Source organism: Cynocephalus volans, chromosome 12, assembly GCF_027409185.1.
Source record: "Cynocephalus volans isolate mCynVol1 chromosome 12, mCynVol1.pri, whole genome shotgun sequence".
Taxonomy (NCBI): Eukaryota; Metazoa; Chordata; class Mammalia; order Dermoptera; family Cynocephalidae; genus Cynocephalus; species Cynocephalus volans.
Genome location: NC_084471.1, coordinates 96,784,507 through 96,802,227, shown reverse-complemented (window position 1 = coordinate 96,802,227; position 17,721 = coordinate 96,784,507). Strand labels below are relative to the sequence as shown.

General features: G+C 38.0%; 1 protein-coding gene across 4 annotated transcripts in view; it reads right to left on the bottom strand.

The window, feature by feature from the left end:
* Positions 1 to 11,106: 11,106 nt before the first annotated feature.
* Positions 11,107 to 17,721, bottom strand: part of EPS8 (EGFR pathway substrate 8, signaling adaptor) — a 169,092-nt gene continuing 162,477 nt past the window's right edge. For all 4 annotated transcript variants that reach the window (XM_063074686.1, XM_063074687.1, XM_063074684.1 and 1 more), the window contains 3 exons: positions 14,995 to 15,175; positions 13,935 to 14,064; positions 11,107 to 12,157 (listed from right to left, as the gene is read on the bottom strand). In XM_063074686.1, coding sequence (XP_062930756.1) covers positions 12,044 to 12,157; positions 13,935 to 14,064; positions 14,995 to 15,175 — 425 coding nt within the window. In that variant the 3' untranslated portion in view covers positions 11,107 to 12,043. The remainder of the gene's footprint in view (positions 12,158 to 13,934; positions 14,065 to 14,994; positions 15,176 to 17,721) is intronic.

Below are 17,721 nucleotides of genomic sequence, written 5' to 3'. Positions count from 1 at the left end.
GCTGCAGGAGAGTAAGTTGCTACAGGTTATTAATGTTCCTGACCTTCTCACCTTGCAAAGGGCTGTATTTTGTGAGCTAGAAAACAGCCTATGGCAATTGTCTTAGCCTGTGGTCCAAGCTCTGTTGCTTCTGTTCATTCATTAGTGCAAGGCAAATAGATCCTTTTACCACACGCTTCCTAGGAGCTGCAGACGACCCTCTCATTGTGTTTAGTGGAAAACCACTTCACAGATGAACTCACAGCAAATGTGTATCCATTCTTGGTTCTGGCCTAGCCATCATAGAGAAGAGTGAGACTAGGATCAGCTAATTTTTGCCCTGATTTATTGGTATCTTATATCATTTCTACTCCAAAGCATAAAAGTATAACTATGAGAGGATGTCCAAAGGTAATTTTCCTTTCTTTTTTTTTTTTTTTTTTTTTTTGTCATTTTTTGATGACCGGCACTCAGCCAGTGAGTGCACCGGTCATTCCTATATAGGATCCGAACCCGGGGCGGGTGCGTCGCCGCGCTCCCAGCGCCGCACTCTACCGAGTGCGCCACGGGCTCGGCCCGGTAATTTTCCTTTCTAAACAAAATGTTGCTTTTAGCGGGTGGTCAGCCATCTGAAATTCCCCAAAGATGTAAATGACCATGGAGACTGAGAACTATATTTCCTGGTCTAACTGTTACCGTGGAGCAATACGCACCCAATCTACCTTCATGTTCTCCTGCAAGGGCCTTCATGGTGGAGGAAACCACAGAGCCTCGACCAGAGATTCCCAAATGAGGCCCCAAGCCTCCTCTCTGCAAATTCAATAAGAGAAACTCTGATTTTTACCTGTTTTACACAGTGTTATACCATACAAAATTTTATTTTAAAAAATGCTTTTTCTGCTTAAAATTTTTTTATACACTGATCTATGATATCTAGGAGAAAAGGTTTGTTTGCTAGTCAGAAGTCCGAGAGAGCTGAGTCCAAATTTCGTTGTTTCACTTACTGTGTGACCTTTTACAAGCTATTTAACTTATCTGAGTTTCAATTTCTTCTCTTGTAAGGTGGGGATATATGTGAAAATTCTCAGCACACATGAAATTCAGTTTCTGTTTCCCTTTCCTTAAATATAGATGAGATACCAGCTCAGAGTAAGAAACTTTAAAACAAGAAAAACTGTGAAAGACCTATAGATTTTAATTTCTCACCAGTCTACCGTGTGTGTGCATGTGCTCACGTGCGGGTGTGTGCATGTGCACACGTGCGGGTGTGTGCATGTGTTTTATTCCCTGTTTTTCCAGACTAAAAGAGCCTGCATGTTCATTTTTGGAGATACCAGGAAAGACTGAAGATGAGGAAATTATGTTCTACTGCACATTCGGGCTTCAAGGAAAAGGTTGTTTCAGGGCTTTTCCACCCAGGGCCATCCAGAAAAGGAGCAGGTATTGGGCCAATTCCAGACTGTGGTCTGGAAAGAATGAGCCCATGGGATCAGCCTGGGCCAGGACCATCTGGGCCTTGCAGAAGTCCAGGCTCACTGCCCGTGTCCTCCCAGCACCAAACCAAAGGCGACGTGCCTAAGGCTCTTCAGGAGGCATCTCAGCTGTTAAAATATCCCAATTCATATAGAAATCCAGTTTCGGTGCCTTCGTTCTCTCCAACTACCTGATAACTGTATCTTCCAATTCAGTTTAGTGTCTAGTTGTGTAGTTCTTAGTAATTATTTTATCTGAATTTTATTATCTTTTCATTGTTTAACCTTTCACAAATGTGCTGAGATAAATTTGAACATTTGGTTATTAGAAGATATTTTTTCTACTAAGATGCTCTCCCCCTACCCCCAATGAACCCAAGGCACTGGCTTCATTCCTTTCCTCGACTCTGAAAAGAAGAAAAGGGGCAAGTAAATGAAGCTGTGAGGTGACGTGGAGGTAGGTCTTAAAAATATAGAAGAGAAGGGATTGGGGGACCAAGATGATGGGAAGAGAATGGGTGGGGAAAAGAGACATGAATACAAACTGAAATTCCTGTATGGGACCTGGAACTGCGGGGAATGTAACCCTTCCCTGAGATTCACCTACAGCAGCCACAGTTTTATGGGCATTTTATGTTTTGTTTTGGTTTGGTTTTTATTGTTTTTATTGGTTATGAATATTAATGAAATACAAAGTTGATTGTCACCCCTCGTGCCCAAGATGTGGAGGCCAGATCCATACTGGCCGCATACCCATTACCACACATTGTGATTGTTCCCCATGTCTCCCACCCGATTATCCCCAACCTCCCTCCCCCTCCCGGTTTGGTTTGTTTTAAATGAGAAAAAGAATATCCAAGAGAAGGGTGGTAGAATGATGTGCCTTCCCTTCCCAGTTCATTCCTAGGGGTCCTTTGTACAATCCTATGAAGACCTCTCATACAAGGTACTAACTTAAAGGCATGCCCTTTGGGAAAAACTAAATGTCACAGACATAAAATACAGTCTCTGGGAAATCAGCACTGCTGCTTTTAGAATGTAATTTTGCCCTAAGAGTTCAATAAGACTAGCTCCAGGGAATTATGTGACAAGTTGAAAAACAGTTGTTTAGATTGTATATTCCTTGCTGGCAGAGACACTATCCAGGTTTCTCTTTGTTTTTGTTTATTTGTTTTAGTTTTGTTCTTGTTTTTTGGTGGCTGGCCTGTATGGAGATCTGAACCCTTGACCTTGGTGTTGTAACACCACACTCTAACCAACTGTAGGCTTCTCTTTGAATTTCCAATTTTTAAAGTAGACAGTTACTAAATGTTTATTGAATGAAAATTGTCTCCTCCTACTTGAAACAACCATTCTTTTTTTTTTTTTTTTTTTTTTTTTTGTCTTTTTCGTGACTGGTACTCAGCCAGTGAGTGCACCGGCCATTCCTATATAGGATCCCAACCCGTGGCGGGAGCGTCGCTGCGCTCCCAGCGCCGCACCACGGGCTTGGCCCGAAACAACCATTCTTTATATAAACTCCTTTACTGAATCTCTACAACTTTCTAACATTGTTCCAACACCCTTATACAAGCATTGAGAAGCAAGAAGAGCCACCCCTGATGAGATCTCCACTCAACCCCCAGCACAACCTCTATAAGTTTAGTTTTAGAAAGCAAGTGAATCTCAAACTTTCCAATAAATTTTCTTAAAGAATAGTATAAAAGGAAGAGTTTTAAATAATTAGTGTACCTCTCACATTAGCTTGCCATGCCTCAGTGCCTATTAAGGAGAGAGAAAAAGATCAAATCTATTGGTTACCTTTTGTAAGCAGTACAAGACTATAATATCTGTGATAAGAAAACTGACTGGTTCTCTGCCTGGGTACAATTCTGCATCTTCAGTGCAGCATGCTAATATCCAACCAGAGCAAGTTAGTCCCACTGAGTTGAGGAGGCAAAGATTGGAGTTCAGGACACTGGAAGTGGCTAGAATTTCTAAAGAAGTGCACTAAAGTGAAGAGATTTGTACAGAGTGGCCACAGAAATCTGTGAGTCCACCGTGAATCCTTAGCATAGGGCAACATCACCCAAGCCTTACCAGAGAGTGGCTACTACAAGGTTGAGAGTAGAATAGGGCTACTAGAGGTAGCTATGCTGGAGACAACAGAGGTCCAGCCCAACAAAAATGAGGAGTCTTGTTTAACACCTATTAATAACCTGGGAATCCAGGTGAGATACAAAATATCCCAGGCATTTATCCAAAACACAAAAAGTCATGTTTCAGAACTAAAGGAACCCACACTAGAGTAAAAACTACTCTTGACAGGTACAAAACCTAAAACCAAGCTCTGACAAGATTTGCAGAGGAGAGAGTTTGTAGACAGAATCCATCAAGTTAGAAGATCCTGAAAAAACACACAGAGCTTTCCATGATCCATTCCAACAAAACATAAAACCAAGACTATACAAGTTTAAATTGATCAGCCAGTACTGAACTGTCTGCTAGATCAAGAATAAACATTCCTTAAAAGAAGATAACATATTCTATAGTATCAAAAACATATTATCTACAATGTCAAATATATAATTAAAACAGCAACACAGGCAAAGAAACAGGAAAATAAAACCCATTTTGTGGGGGCTGCAAGGAGCAATCAACAGAAACTGAGCATGAGAAGCCTCAACTGTTAGACTTAGCAAAGGAAGATTGTAAAGTAAGTATTCTTTATATGTCATAAAAATAGAATAAGGTGTGTTTGAAGAATTAAAAGAAAATATTATTTTAATGAGCAAACAGAAAGCCGTATAAAATAACTAAATGTAAATTTTAGAACTAATAAAATACAATAATTGAAATGAAAAATTCTCTGGATTAGCCTAACAGAAAACTGGAAAAAAGAATATCACAGAAAAAAAAGAGCTAGTGAGGCTGAATATCAACAGAAATATTACAATCTGAAGAATAGGGAAAATATTTTTTTTTTAATTAATAGGTTTCAGAGATTGTGGAGATAATATAAAGTGGCCTAATATACATTTAATAGGCTGAGGAGAGAAAAAGTGAGAGAAGAGATCAGTTAAAAAAAATAGAATAAGGCTTTCTAATTATAGGAAAACTTTGGCTTATACATCCAGAAACTCACTGAACCCCAATTAGAACAAATACCCCCAACAAACAAACACACTAACATATCTATCAAATGTATAGTCAAGCTGCTGAAAATGAAAGAGACAGAAAAGAATCTTGAAAGGAGCCAGAGGGAAAGATATGGGTGACGGCTGACTTGCTGTCAGAAACAATGGAAGCCAAAAATCAATGGAATGACATTTTTTAAGTGCTAGAATAAAAAGTGGCAATCTGGAATTTTGTATACAGTTAAGTTATGTTTTAAAAGTCAAAGTGAAACTGCACTCCCAGTTTCAGCCAAGGTGGAGTCAGAGTGGCTGTATTTACTCTCCAGACTGAAACAATTTTTTAAAACCCCCAAATACATAAAAGAATGGTTTTCAAAATATTGGACACTAGGTAACGAATAACAGTGATCACTGAAAGATAGAAAACACATGAGGAAAGCCCTACAATTGTTCTAGTTTTCCACTTGAAGATTGCTTCCCAGCTGCAATGCAGGGAGGGAGAACCCACGTGGAGTCCCACAGACTCCTTTAGTTGAGAAGACAAAGCTTATAGCATAACAAGGAGAAGGGAACAGACTAGTGGAGAGGAGAGAGCAGCACAAAGTGAGAGCTCCACAGATCTGCATGGGTGTAGCGGCTTGAATTATGTCCCCCCAGATTCATTGAATCTTGAATTGTGTCTCCCAAGTTTTGTTTTAGAAACTTAGCCCCCACTGTGACTGTTAGGAGGGTGGGAAATCCTATTATGGTAATTGAAGGGTGGAGCCTTGAAGAGGTGATTGGATTGCAAGACTGTGCAGTAGTGAATGGATTAAAAATGATGGTCAGGGGCATGGTTCTGAGGGCTTTAAAAGGAGAGGAGATTTGTGCTTCCACCATCTTGCAATGTGAGACCCCTGGGTCACTGTCACCACCACCAGATGGACTTTGAACTTCCCAGCCTCAGAAACTGTAAGGAATAAATTTTGTTTTCTTTATAAATCACCCAGTTGCAGGTATTTTGTAATAAGCAACAAAAATGGACTAATACAATGGGGTCCCCACAGAGTCTTCAGCTGAGTACTGTTCAGTGCATGCATATGAGAAAACTGCCCAAGGCAAAGAAAAGAACCATCTGAAAGGATTAGAGGGAACAATTCTAAGAGCTCAAGCAAATTGAGGAATAGTTCTTATTCCCATCTGCCCAGAGTGGAAAACATCATAATTCATGGAAAAATAAGTTGAGTATTCAGAACAGATTTGACTTAATAGTGGGATAAAATTAGCCCTAGTTTACATGTTGCATGAGTTCCACCTAGCAAAGCTGAAAAGCAGGATCGGAAAGAATCAAACTACTTCCAAGTAATTCAACAGCATCCCAAAGCTCGATAATATTTGTAGAACTACAAAAGCATGCAGCACCTAAAAAAGGCAAAGTTCATAATGTCTGGCATAAAATGAAAAATTAGGAAGCATACAAAAAGGAAAGAAATGAGACCCATAATGAAAGAGGGAATGACAACAACAAAAAGCAACCAAACCAACCTAGAAGTTACAAAAATGATAGAATTAATAAACAGGGACAGTAAGACAGATTATTTTCCTAATTTTTTTATTGTGGTAAAATATACAGAAAATTGACCATCTTAAACATTCGTAAATGTACAATTCAGTGCCATTAATATATTCACAATGTTGTGCAACTCTCACCACCACCCACTTCCAGAATACTTTTCATCTTGTAAAATTGAAACTCTGTACCTTCCAACGACAACTAATGAGTATTAGTTCCTCATATTTATGATTTCGAATTTTTTCTCCCATTCTGTAGGTTGCCTTTTTACTCTGTTGATAATGTATTTTGACTCATCATGAATTAAAAAAAATTTTTTCATTAAGTCCTACTTGTCTATTTTTGTTGCTGTTGCCTTTGCCTTTAGTGTCATCATATCTGAGAAATGACATCAACCAATCTGAAGTTGGGAAGCTTTTGCCCTGTGTTTTCTTTTAAGAGTTTTATAGTTTTAACACTTACATTTAGGTCATGGATGAATTTGAGTTACTTTTTGTATCTGGTGTTAGGCAAGGACCCAACTCATTCTTTTGCATGTGAATATCCAATATTCCCCCACACGATTTGTTGAAGAGACTTTCTTTTTCCCCATTGAATGGTCCTGGTATCCATGTCAAAAATCATTCGACCATACTCATATATGCAAAGGTTTACTCTGTTCCATTCCATTAGTCTGTATGTCAGTCATTATGCCAGGACCACACTATTTTTATTAGTGTAGCATTGTAGTAAGTTTTGAAATCAGGTTTAGCTGACACAATTCTGACTGAAAAATTATAGTTGAGCAAACTTTCCACTTGATGGACACCAAAACTGTTGCCCCCAGATCAGCTGCAGACAAGAACAGAGGTTTCAATGGGAATTTTAAACAAGTGAGATCAAGATCCTGAAGCATTTTTTTTTTTTCTTTGAAGAATTGTAACAGGAGATGACACATGGCTTTACCAGTATGATCCTGAAGATAAAACACAATCAAAGCCATGTCTACCAAGAGGTGGACGTGTTCCAGTTAAAGCAAAAGCAGACTTGTTAAGAGCAAAGGTCATGGCAACAATTTTGGGGGATGCTCAAGGCATTTTGCTTGTTGATTTTCTGGGAGGCCAAAGAACAATAAAATCTGCCCGTAATGAGAGTGTTTTGAGAAGGTTAGCCAAAGCTTAAGCAGAAAAACGCCCAGGAAATCTTGACCAGAGAGCTCTTCATATATTTTGATGATCCGTTATGAGGAGCATATCTGTTTATAACTGCTATGTCTTCCTGCTGTATTAAACCTTTCATTAATATATCTTTCTTGGTCTCTTATAACCTCTTTTGATTTAAAATCTGTTTTGTCTGATATTAGCATAGCCACCCCTGCTCTCTTTCAATTACTATTTGCATGGAATATCCTTTTCCATCCTTTCACTTGCAACTTATTTGTCTTTGAATCTAAAGTGAGTCTCTTGTAGACACCATATAATTGGACCATTCTGCTAATCTGTCTTTTGATTTGAAAGGTTAATCCATTTAAATTGAAAGTAATTACTGATAAGGAGGGATTTACTTCTGCCATTTTGCTATTTTTTTATATGCCTTATAGCTTTTTTGTCCACCATTTCCTGCATTACTGCTTTTTGTGCTTTTGTTGATAACTGGACATTTGCACCTGATAATGTGGTAACTATAAATATCAGATTCTCTCCCTCTCCAGGGTTTGCTATTTTGTTTGTATTTTTTTAATTGTTATAGGCTGTCTCTGTGCTGAAGATCAGCCTGAGATGTAAACTTAAAATCTTAGGTGTTTCCTGAGCCTGCCCCTTCTAGGCTTACATGGTGACTTTCTAATCCCACCCTCCCCCCCCCCCCGTTACACATGGTTGCTTTCAATGTAGGAGGGTATTCAAAAAGTTCGTGGAAAAATAGAATTAAAATATAAATCTTTCAGTGAACTTTTTGAAGGATCCTCATACTAGTCTTCAATGTCTGGCTCCCAAAAGAAGAAAAAAAAAAAATGATGGGAAAGGAAAAAAGGTGCTTTGGAAGTCACTTCAGCCTTAGGGGAGGGGTTGGCAACAATGTGAGGAGGTACAGCTACAACAACCACTGTCTCTTTGTCTGCACCTCTGTTATCAGAGCTCAGATCCCCAATATTTAGGGGACAGGGTCCTTTTTGCTCACCCTCGCTCCTACAAATTATGTACATGCTGCTGCAGGAACAAATGTATGGCTGCCTGACAAAGGGCTGGGAGTAGGGGATGAGTAGCTGTTACTGTGCTCAGAGCTAAATTTTGGTTACTAATTTTAGTTATTGACCAAAATTAACTGTAATTTACCATCTAAGCCTTCAATAGACTCTAGACTTCCAAAAGAGTTAGATCAAATGGATTCTGCCAGTGCAAGTGTTGTCTATGTGGGGAGACAGATTTCTGGTGCCTCCTACTCTGCCATCTTCCCAGATCCCCTTCTAAGATTCATATTGTAACTTTATTCCATATGACTGATAAAGTTGAAAAGATGCTGAGAAATTTTAGTAGAGGCATAGAAGGTATGAAAAAAAATAAAATACCCAAGTCAAATTTTGAGGGATAAAAACTATAATGTCTGAGATGAAAAATTACAATGAAGTCATAAAAGCAGATTAGAAATTGCAGATGGTTAGTAAACTCGAAAACAACAACATAAACTATTCAAAATAAAACATACAGAAAAAAACTGGATAAAAATTAACAGAGCATCAGTGGGCTTGGGAAAAGTTCAAATGGTCTAATGCACATAAAATTGGAGCCTTCTGAGGAGAGAAGGCAACAGGGATAGAAAAAAAAAAAGTAAAAGAGTAATGGCTGAAATTTTTCCAAATGTAATAAAAACTATAATTCCACAGTTCCAAGAAGCTTAAAGAATACCAAGAACAAGAAACAAGAAGAAAACTACACAAAGGCACACCACAATCAAAATAGCTGAAAACCGGTGAATAGAATAGATCTTCACTCTGGCACCAATAGTTGGTTCCAGCATCAGTAGGTGATTCCAGTTTACAGTTTTTACCCCTGCTTTGCAGAACCAACATCATCATATGCCCTCAGAGATGCCAGCATCAACTGGCCAGAATCCCCCATCAAGAGTTTGTCTCAGCCCCACAGAGGGGCCCTCTTCTATGTTCCTGAGGCCCCAACACCAATATGAGACAGTGCCTTCTTTTTCTGGGCCCAATAAGGCCCTTCTTCCAGGCTTCTAGATGCTGATAAACCCAACCAATTCCCCACGCTCCTTAGCCCTAGGAGGGAGCCACTTCCTATTATTTCCATCTCTGTGATATCTCAGTGTTCTCTTTTTGCTTTTAACCAAGTCTTTGTATTAAATACTCTACATTAAATACTGTTTACATAACAGAGATTATTAAGGATGGTTGCATCTTGTCAGGCAAAATCATGAACTTTTTTTTATTATTGCTGTATGAAATTTCAAATAGTTATAGAAGAGTTAGTATACAGGCTAAGGATCAAGAAGTTGGAATGGGTTGGTTATTAAGTTATTCTCTCAGTTTCAAATGCACTCTTTTATGCTCATCTTTGTGATGTGGGGCTTTGCCTTATAGATTCTTCCCAAGGCATGTTCTTCAGAGAGATAGAAAGTTAAAGGGGGAACAAGAGACTTCTCCTTCCTGTTTTATTTTCTGTTTCTATCAATATCCTAATAATTGTTCTTCACTGTATAAGTAGCAAATGATTCCCAGTAGGAGCAGTTGGTTCAAGTCACAAGCTTGTTTTCCCCACACTCCCAGAAGCAGCCTCATCGTGCCCTCTCAGAGATTCAAGAACCAGATGCCTGGCATGCTCTCTTCAGAGGCCCAAGTCCCAGCTCCATGAATTTTCTGTAGTATTTTTCTCAATTACTGAATTCTTTTTTGAATTCCTGCAGCAACAGCACCAGTTAGGCTGTGCTCCCTTCTCAGATCAGAGTTTGTTTGCCAGCTTTGTGGGGTCTTTTCTCCAAACTTTTCAGGTACCAGTGACCAAAGTCCTTAGATGTCTGGATCCAAACTCTGTAGTGCCTCTCCCTCAAGCTTCTAAATTCTATTAATCTCTTCTCTTTGCCCCCACAGCCCTAAGTGAGATAACTGCTTCCTGTATATATTACCTCTGAGATACTTTCCTTTGGCAAGTATCCTTTTCCTTTGACATAAAGACATCAATTACAACCATTCTTTAAATACCAAATACGCTACTTTACACACAGTTTTCTTGACATTATTTTTATCTGATTTTATTTTTTCTTATCCGTTTACTTTCAGAGATTTTCAATAAGGGCTAAGTTATAAATACATGTGATTGCTTATGAAATGTAAAAGACCTAAACTAATTCTCCTTTATCATTCTCACATTTGCTGTACTTTACCCAAGGGGCAGTGTTATGAAGAGGCTGAGAGGTGGAAGATGAGAGGCTCCCACATCCTTCACAATCTGCAGAAAATCAGACCCTAGGAAGCTAAATCTCCTCACCCATAAAAACGTAACTCACAGAGTTACTGTAGATATTTAGTAAAGAATTTATGTGGAAGCATTCAGCAATTGTAAGTGCGTGTAAATACATTTTCACTACTGTTACAACTGTGACTAGACGGTAGAAGGAAAAGATGATGAAATCGGAGAAGTGGAAAGAAGCAACTGAAGGAAGCATTCTAGAGCTGTTCTACCCACTCAGAAACAGACCAGAACCTAGCTTAAAAAAAAAGAGTGGAGCTCTACTTGTTCCCATTCCACTCAACCCTAATCCCCAGTCTACATAGTGAAGACCCCTTTTCCCAATGAGACAGAAGCCATTTATTAACATCCAGCAAATACTGTTTATTGCAGACTTCCTAGCTGACTCATGTGAAAAAGGCACTATGAAAATTAATGAATCTAGATAATCTCTCTAAATGGATTTATGTTAAAATATACAACATTCTTACATAACATCTGTTTTATATATGTGAAATAATATTACATTTAATGACAAAAATCATGTTTCCAAAAATAACATTTGTTGAAGGTTAGGTATCTTTTTCTCTATCTAGAATGTTTTACAGGATTAAAATATTTGTAAATTGTTTCTTATTACCAGAAAGACTTGACACAGATAAACACATAAAATGGCCCTAATTTCCTTTTAACTACTTATAGCAATGTTCATAACTGAGGCTTTCCTTAAGCAAAATACTGTAATGCACACCAATGCAGCCTACTTCCTTTGATTTTGAATGTATATGACCTCTTTCCCACTTGTGCTTTCTCATACATAAGAACACAGTATACATAATAATCAGAATATAAACTAAATCAAAATACAAGCTATACAAGGAATTACGATCAACAGAGCCAGGACAAACAAAATATCTTGGGAATGCTCCATAGGTTTATATTTGCACATTCAAGGCCTGGCTGTACTTTACAGTTCATTCAAATGTTTTAATTTTTTTTAAACTGTTGGCATTGAGAACTTTAAATAAATGTAAATATTCTATCATTGAGTATGTCAGAGAAGAGACCTAAGTAAGCAGGGGCTAGCCTAAAGTGAGCTATACCCTGAATAACAGACACCATACTAACAGGCAAAGTTGAAATTTAGATTTTGAATCATGGACAATATCTTTGCTTTGTTGCAGTGAATAAATTCACCACTGTCAAAAAATTCCTGCTTATATATTGAGATGGGGATGAAATAATTAATCTAATAAAGGAAATCTCACCTTGGTAAAGTAGGAAAAACATTTCTCAAGATCAAAAAATTCAGTTTAAGATTTTTCAGTTTTAATAAAAATAATGGGCCCAGAAGCAAGTCGTCTGTTTACTCAGGTTTGTAGACCAAGAAAAACGAATCTGACATTCCCTTCAAGTCTTCTTAAAACCAAACATGGTAGAATAATTCCAAGAAAAATGGAGTTTTAAAAACAAACGACAAATGAATTAGTGACTGCTTCCCTCATCAAAAGATTCCACTCCTGAATCACTAGCAGCAGCACTGATTTTTTCTTGTCGTCTTCGCATGATTTCTTGCAATTCAGAGCTGCCACTGCTATCCTGAAAAATAAACATGGTTCAGACAAGATGGTTACTGGTTTGCACAGGCTGCAGGTCATGGAATGAAATGGCTCAGGGCAAAAGTCCATAGTGATTTTCTTCTAGTATCTCTTCTGGAACACTAAAGGCTGCCCCATCCATATAAGTGAAGTTTCTGGACTTCACTTACACGTCATATTAATAATTATTCGTTTTACAAAGTGTCTGGAGGCAATTCATTCACCATGCCTTTCATATGAAAATTATAATGATAAATCAATAACGCACGTGGAATGCTCCAGATTCCCTGAGAGAAAAAAGGTATGTGTACAACGAACACAGTAACATGGTGAATTATCAAAGATTCCTTTTGGGGTTAAGCAAGATACTCATCTGCCTTTTGGAGATTTTAAATCAGGCCACAGAGTGGGCTCAGAATACAGTACGTTTCCCTCCAGGCAGTTCTGACTTGTGATCGTGCCGGCCTTTCCCCTTTTCCCGCCCTACCTACGATCCTTGTGTACCCTCTGCTTACTCCATCTCATCAACAGAAGTCTGGCAATGCAGGTGAGTAATCTAAAAGATGAACTACATCCCTGAGAAGGGTGGGGTGAGCTGTGGGGGGGCGGGAGAACATGAAGAACCTCAGGTATTCAGCCTCTGCCTCGACTTGCATCCAGAGGAACAGGCAGCAAGAGACATGAGGAAGCATCAGTGCAGGCAAATATCACTAATAGGCAGTTCTGGAATGAAGGAATTCAGAAATTCTAGGAAAATGAAATTTTCTAACATATCCTTAGGAAGTAGTTTATAATCTTAAAAAATTAGTATGTATAATGGTAACAATGCTGTTGAGAAAAGATATAATCCTTATTCATAGTGGAGCTAGAAAGCAATTATGTCAAACCCTCACACAGAACCCCCAAGAACAATGTTGTAGGAAAAATTGCTAAGGAAAATATGATTTGTCTTGATTGAGACTAGTTACAGGTTTATGTGCATGAAGCTATTTTACCCGGAGTTATTTAACTGTTGAATTTATATAATATAGCTGCTACAGATAATTATGCATCAATTTCCTGCCAAAGCCTATATCCTTTCATTTGAATACAAGAATAATTTTCGTGAAACTATTTAAGAGCTGTGAGATGTAACAATTGGAAACTACTACCCTTACATAACTTATTTTAAGTAAAGTAGAATACTGAAAGCTTAAGTATAACCAATAATAGTAAACATTTACTTTCCTGTTTTCATACAGACAGCTATGACTCTCTCTTCAGAACTCTCCATTTTCAATGATCCCTACATTATCCCCCCCACCCTGTTTATTTAGATGTATAACTAGGCCTAACACACCAGAGTTTTAAGACCTTATAACTATAACCTACTAGAATCTCCAAACTAAACATTAAGAACAAGCAAAAGAGTTCTGACTTCTTCAGGCATTTACTCATTTAGACATGAATTTTCATTATTGTGCCAAAATTAAAACTCCTATAGAAGTAATTAATACATATAAAATGAGAACATTATGCTTTTTGTTAAATGTCCAAAAGCATATGCTCAAGCTTCATGTTATATGAACATATATGCCAAATTAATTTCCCTGCAAATGGTCATTGATGCTGTCCAGAGACAAATTTGGAAAAACTGAGTCAAATTTAATTCAATTCAGCTCTGTAAAAAAAGAAAATTGGCCCATACGGACATAAACAGTTGTTTCCAGAGCTTTCAATCTGCAGTCCACAGTCTTGACTAACACAGAAAAATATCACCTTAGGTTGACAAGACATACCTCTAATGCAGCTTTCTGTACAGTGACTTGGCTAAACACTCTCGCCCCTTCAGGGCAGACTGTCCTCAGTTCATCTTTATTGAGAGAGAAAAGTTGTGCACCATTTAATACTCCAAGACTATTGACAGTCCTGAAAACAACAACAACAAGAAACACAACATTAAAAATATTGCTCAGAATAAAACGAAAGAGAAAATTTACTGTTTCTGCTAGCAACTGGAACTCTTACTGAATGGCACTACAGTGCTTAGTGAGGACAATGACAAGGGACTGGGAACTTTCATGATGATGACCCTGAGGCTGTACAAAATCATTAATTATGAAGCATCAAAAAGGGGCCAACTGGGTTTGGTGCCATTATTGTTTAATACCAATTCCTTGAAATTTGGTGTTTCATAGAAGGAATAGATAACTTTCTAGTAACCTAACAATTAACTAACCATAGTACCTCATTTTTTAATTACGCTGGGTAAATGAGTTTATAATATGTCAAGATTCCTTGAATATGTGTTATTTAAATAGGTCATTGCACCAAATACACATAAAATGTTTATAGACTTTTAGATTATAGATAAATAGTTAGAACTTTTACCATAGGTTTACTAAAGGAAAAGTTCTATTAAGATTATAATCTATGATAGGTAAAGTTATCTATTTTTTATTGTCTAAACCACTATATATCCTGAAGCAGGAGAAAAGCTTATGCTCTATGTCCTACATGGTCTGGGAAGTACAGCTAAGCCCATGGTCATACCCTGTGTAAGCTGGTGAGGGAGGAAGAAAGCTACCAGGCCTCAAAGCTGCTGACAGTTTTGCTTAAGGGACCAATGATGCACAGATATTACCAACTAGAAAATGGGGTTGCAATAAATGACAGTTATTTCTGTTTCCTCCAATTCTTTTTTAGAAATGAATGGCTATAGTCATATCCTGAGTATGAAACAAAGTATGCAGGCTGGGCTCATTTATTTTTAAAGAGTCATTTGTGACGTCTAAGTAATCAAATTGAAAGCATTGTATGTTTGACACAAAATTGCGAAGTATTCACAGAGAGACTTACACAGGGTTGAAGCCCTTCGACTGCAACCATGCCTTCACATCCTCTGGTGTGGAGTCATAAGTGATATTGACAACTGGCACAGTCTGCCGTGGCACATGGAACTTCTTCTGAGCGGCACTCCGACCAATGGTCAGCCTGTGGATGAGCTCATCCTGCACTTCCTCCATCTGAGATTTCCTTCCTAGACACCAGCAGAAGGTAGGTTATTTTTGAAAATCCCTAACATGATGTCACTCTCTCTAGAATCCCAAGCCCAACAATCCTTTGACCCCAACAGAACTTACAATCTAGTGTTCCTACCATCTGTCTTCACTTTTCTCCTCACCCAGTGTGAATTCTATGATCAATTATTAAAAGAACTCCCATGACTCTTCTCTTCTCTCTTCATTGTACTCTTTGGGCAAAATCCCAACCCTGGTTAAATCTAACTTTCTGCTTATTCTGTGCCTGTACTTGCACAGCTGAATATAACACAACAATGCTGAATGATCTCATATTAAATTTATGATTGTGAACCTCAACTGGGCTGTTAATGCTCCCTGACAATCATACTACATTTCCTTAGACCAGTGGCTCTTAACTGGGGATAATTTGAACTCCAGGGTACATTTGACAATGTCTGTTGACACTTTTGGTTGTCACAGCTGACAGAGGAAAAGGGGAAAGGCTGTTGCTGTCATGCAGTCGGTAGAGGCCCGGGGTGCACCAAACATTCTAAAATGTGTAGGTCAGCCTCCTATAGCAGAGAATCCAGTCTTGAATGTCAAGAGGGCCCAGGTTGAGAAACCCTTCCCTAGACCATATAATTGCCCACTGTCTTAAACAGGTATTGACAATCTTCTCCCTTCTCTGCAGAGCTCCAACCCTATTCCTCAGTCCTTACCCTGAACTGATAATTTTGCTTTCTAATTTCCTTCCTTCCAGCACTTTCCCCACACACTCTGCCATCTTTCCTGTTACATTATAGATAAACTGCTTCCATGCTCCTAAGGCCAACTCCTCGGTGTGTGCACTAGACCCCAAGTTCTATGACTATTCGAATATTTTGACAGTAATTTCTCTCCTACTTATCCTGTTACCAATTTTCTTCCTTTACCAAATCATTTCATCAGCATGCAAACACGCCATTGTTGATTATTATTTCTCTCACCTTTAAATAAGCCCTTTTTACCATGTCCCCTCCCAGCTACTGCCCATTTCTCTGCTCCCTTTTAGCAAAACTCCATGAAAAGTCGTCTATATCAGTCATCTATACTATTCCCATTCTCCTATCTTCTCTTAAATTCATCGCAATGCACGTCACTGTTTTTGCCCCCATCTCTCCACTACACTTTTCTAAACTCCAGTGGCCAATTCTTTAGATTTCTCCTGACCTATTTAAAATTGCAACCCTCTCCTCAACAGCACTCTCTATCTACAGAGCTTTATTATTTTTCAAACCACTTCACGCCTTCTAATGTTCTCCATCGCTTGATTATCTATCTCCTTTCATTAAAATATAAGCCTGAGGAGAAAACAAGATTTTTCCCTGTTTTGTTTACTTCAATATCCCAGCACCTAAAACGGTATTGATTCAATAAATACTTGTTGAATAAATGAATGAATGAGGCATTCTGATGACTTCTTCACTGAGAGAGACCTTGAAAATTATCATGTACAACCCCCTTAAATAACCAGATAAGAAAACGGAGGCCAAAAGTAGATAAATGATCTGTCAAACTCACATTGCTAATCAGTAGTAGAATTTAGCTAGAATTGGATCTTCTGACATTCATCTCAGGGCTGTTTTATTTCTAAAGTCACTGAAACTACCTTTAATTAACTCATCTACTTTCCTTCTCCCCTAACCATTTTATGTTTATGGTAAAGATGTGTACATGAACATACTGGTATGAAAAAAATGGGAAAGAAATGAAAGTATGGGAAGGGGAATGATCTGTTTGTGTGCATATTTTTAAAATGTGTGTGTATATTTACATAGGTACATTAAGTTGTTTGTATATCCCTTTCAAGAATTAAGAACAAAGAACTGATATAGTAATCAAATTAACTAATTAACTTGGCAAATGGCAATGACCTGCTCACTAAGAGAGCTTTTTGTGATCATTGTTCTATGATCTTTGTTATTTTTTTTTTTGGAGAAAGTGTTTTAGAAAGTGGTGCCCTTGGGAAACAAGTGAAAGTGTGAAATAACCAGTGTTATTTCAATCTATTTTTTTTAATGCCTCAAGTATTTAGGAAACCTTTTTAAAGAAGTCAAAGTAAAGGGGAAAAGGGAAGAAGAGAGGGAGGGAGAGAGGAAGGGAACGAAGAGGGCTAGAGAGAGTGAGAGAGCATACAACTGACTGTGACATTTAAGTAGTACATTACAAGCATTTATTTCATTAGTTAACTATTTTAAATCATTACATTATATTGCCATACAGCATGGGTACATCTCCAAGGAAAAGAAAAGTATCACCACATTAAAAAGTTTAATTCTTTAATCCACTGACTTAGCCACGACATCAGTTGTTGCCACCAGTCCACAGCATAGTCCTCTTCCAGGGAATACAAAAAACTCTTTCTAATGTGCTCCTGGGTTTTGGTTTCCATTTTCAACGTTCTAGCACACAATGAACCGGACTAACTTTACACCTCTTTCTAAAATAACACTCCTGATTACAAAAGAATAAACTCAAATAAAAGGGCTAGAATTTCAAAGGAAATGAAAGAAATACAAAGCAA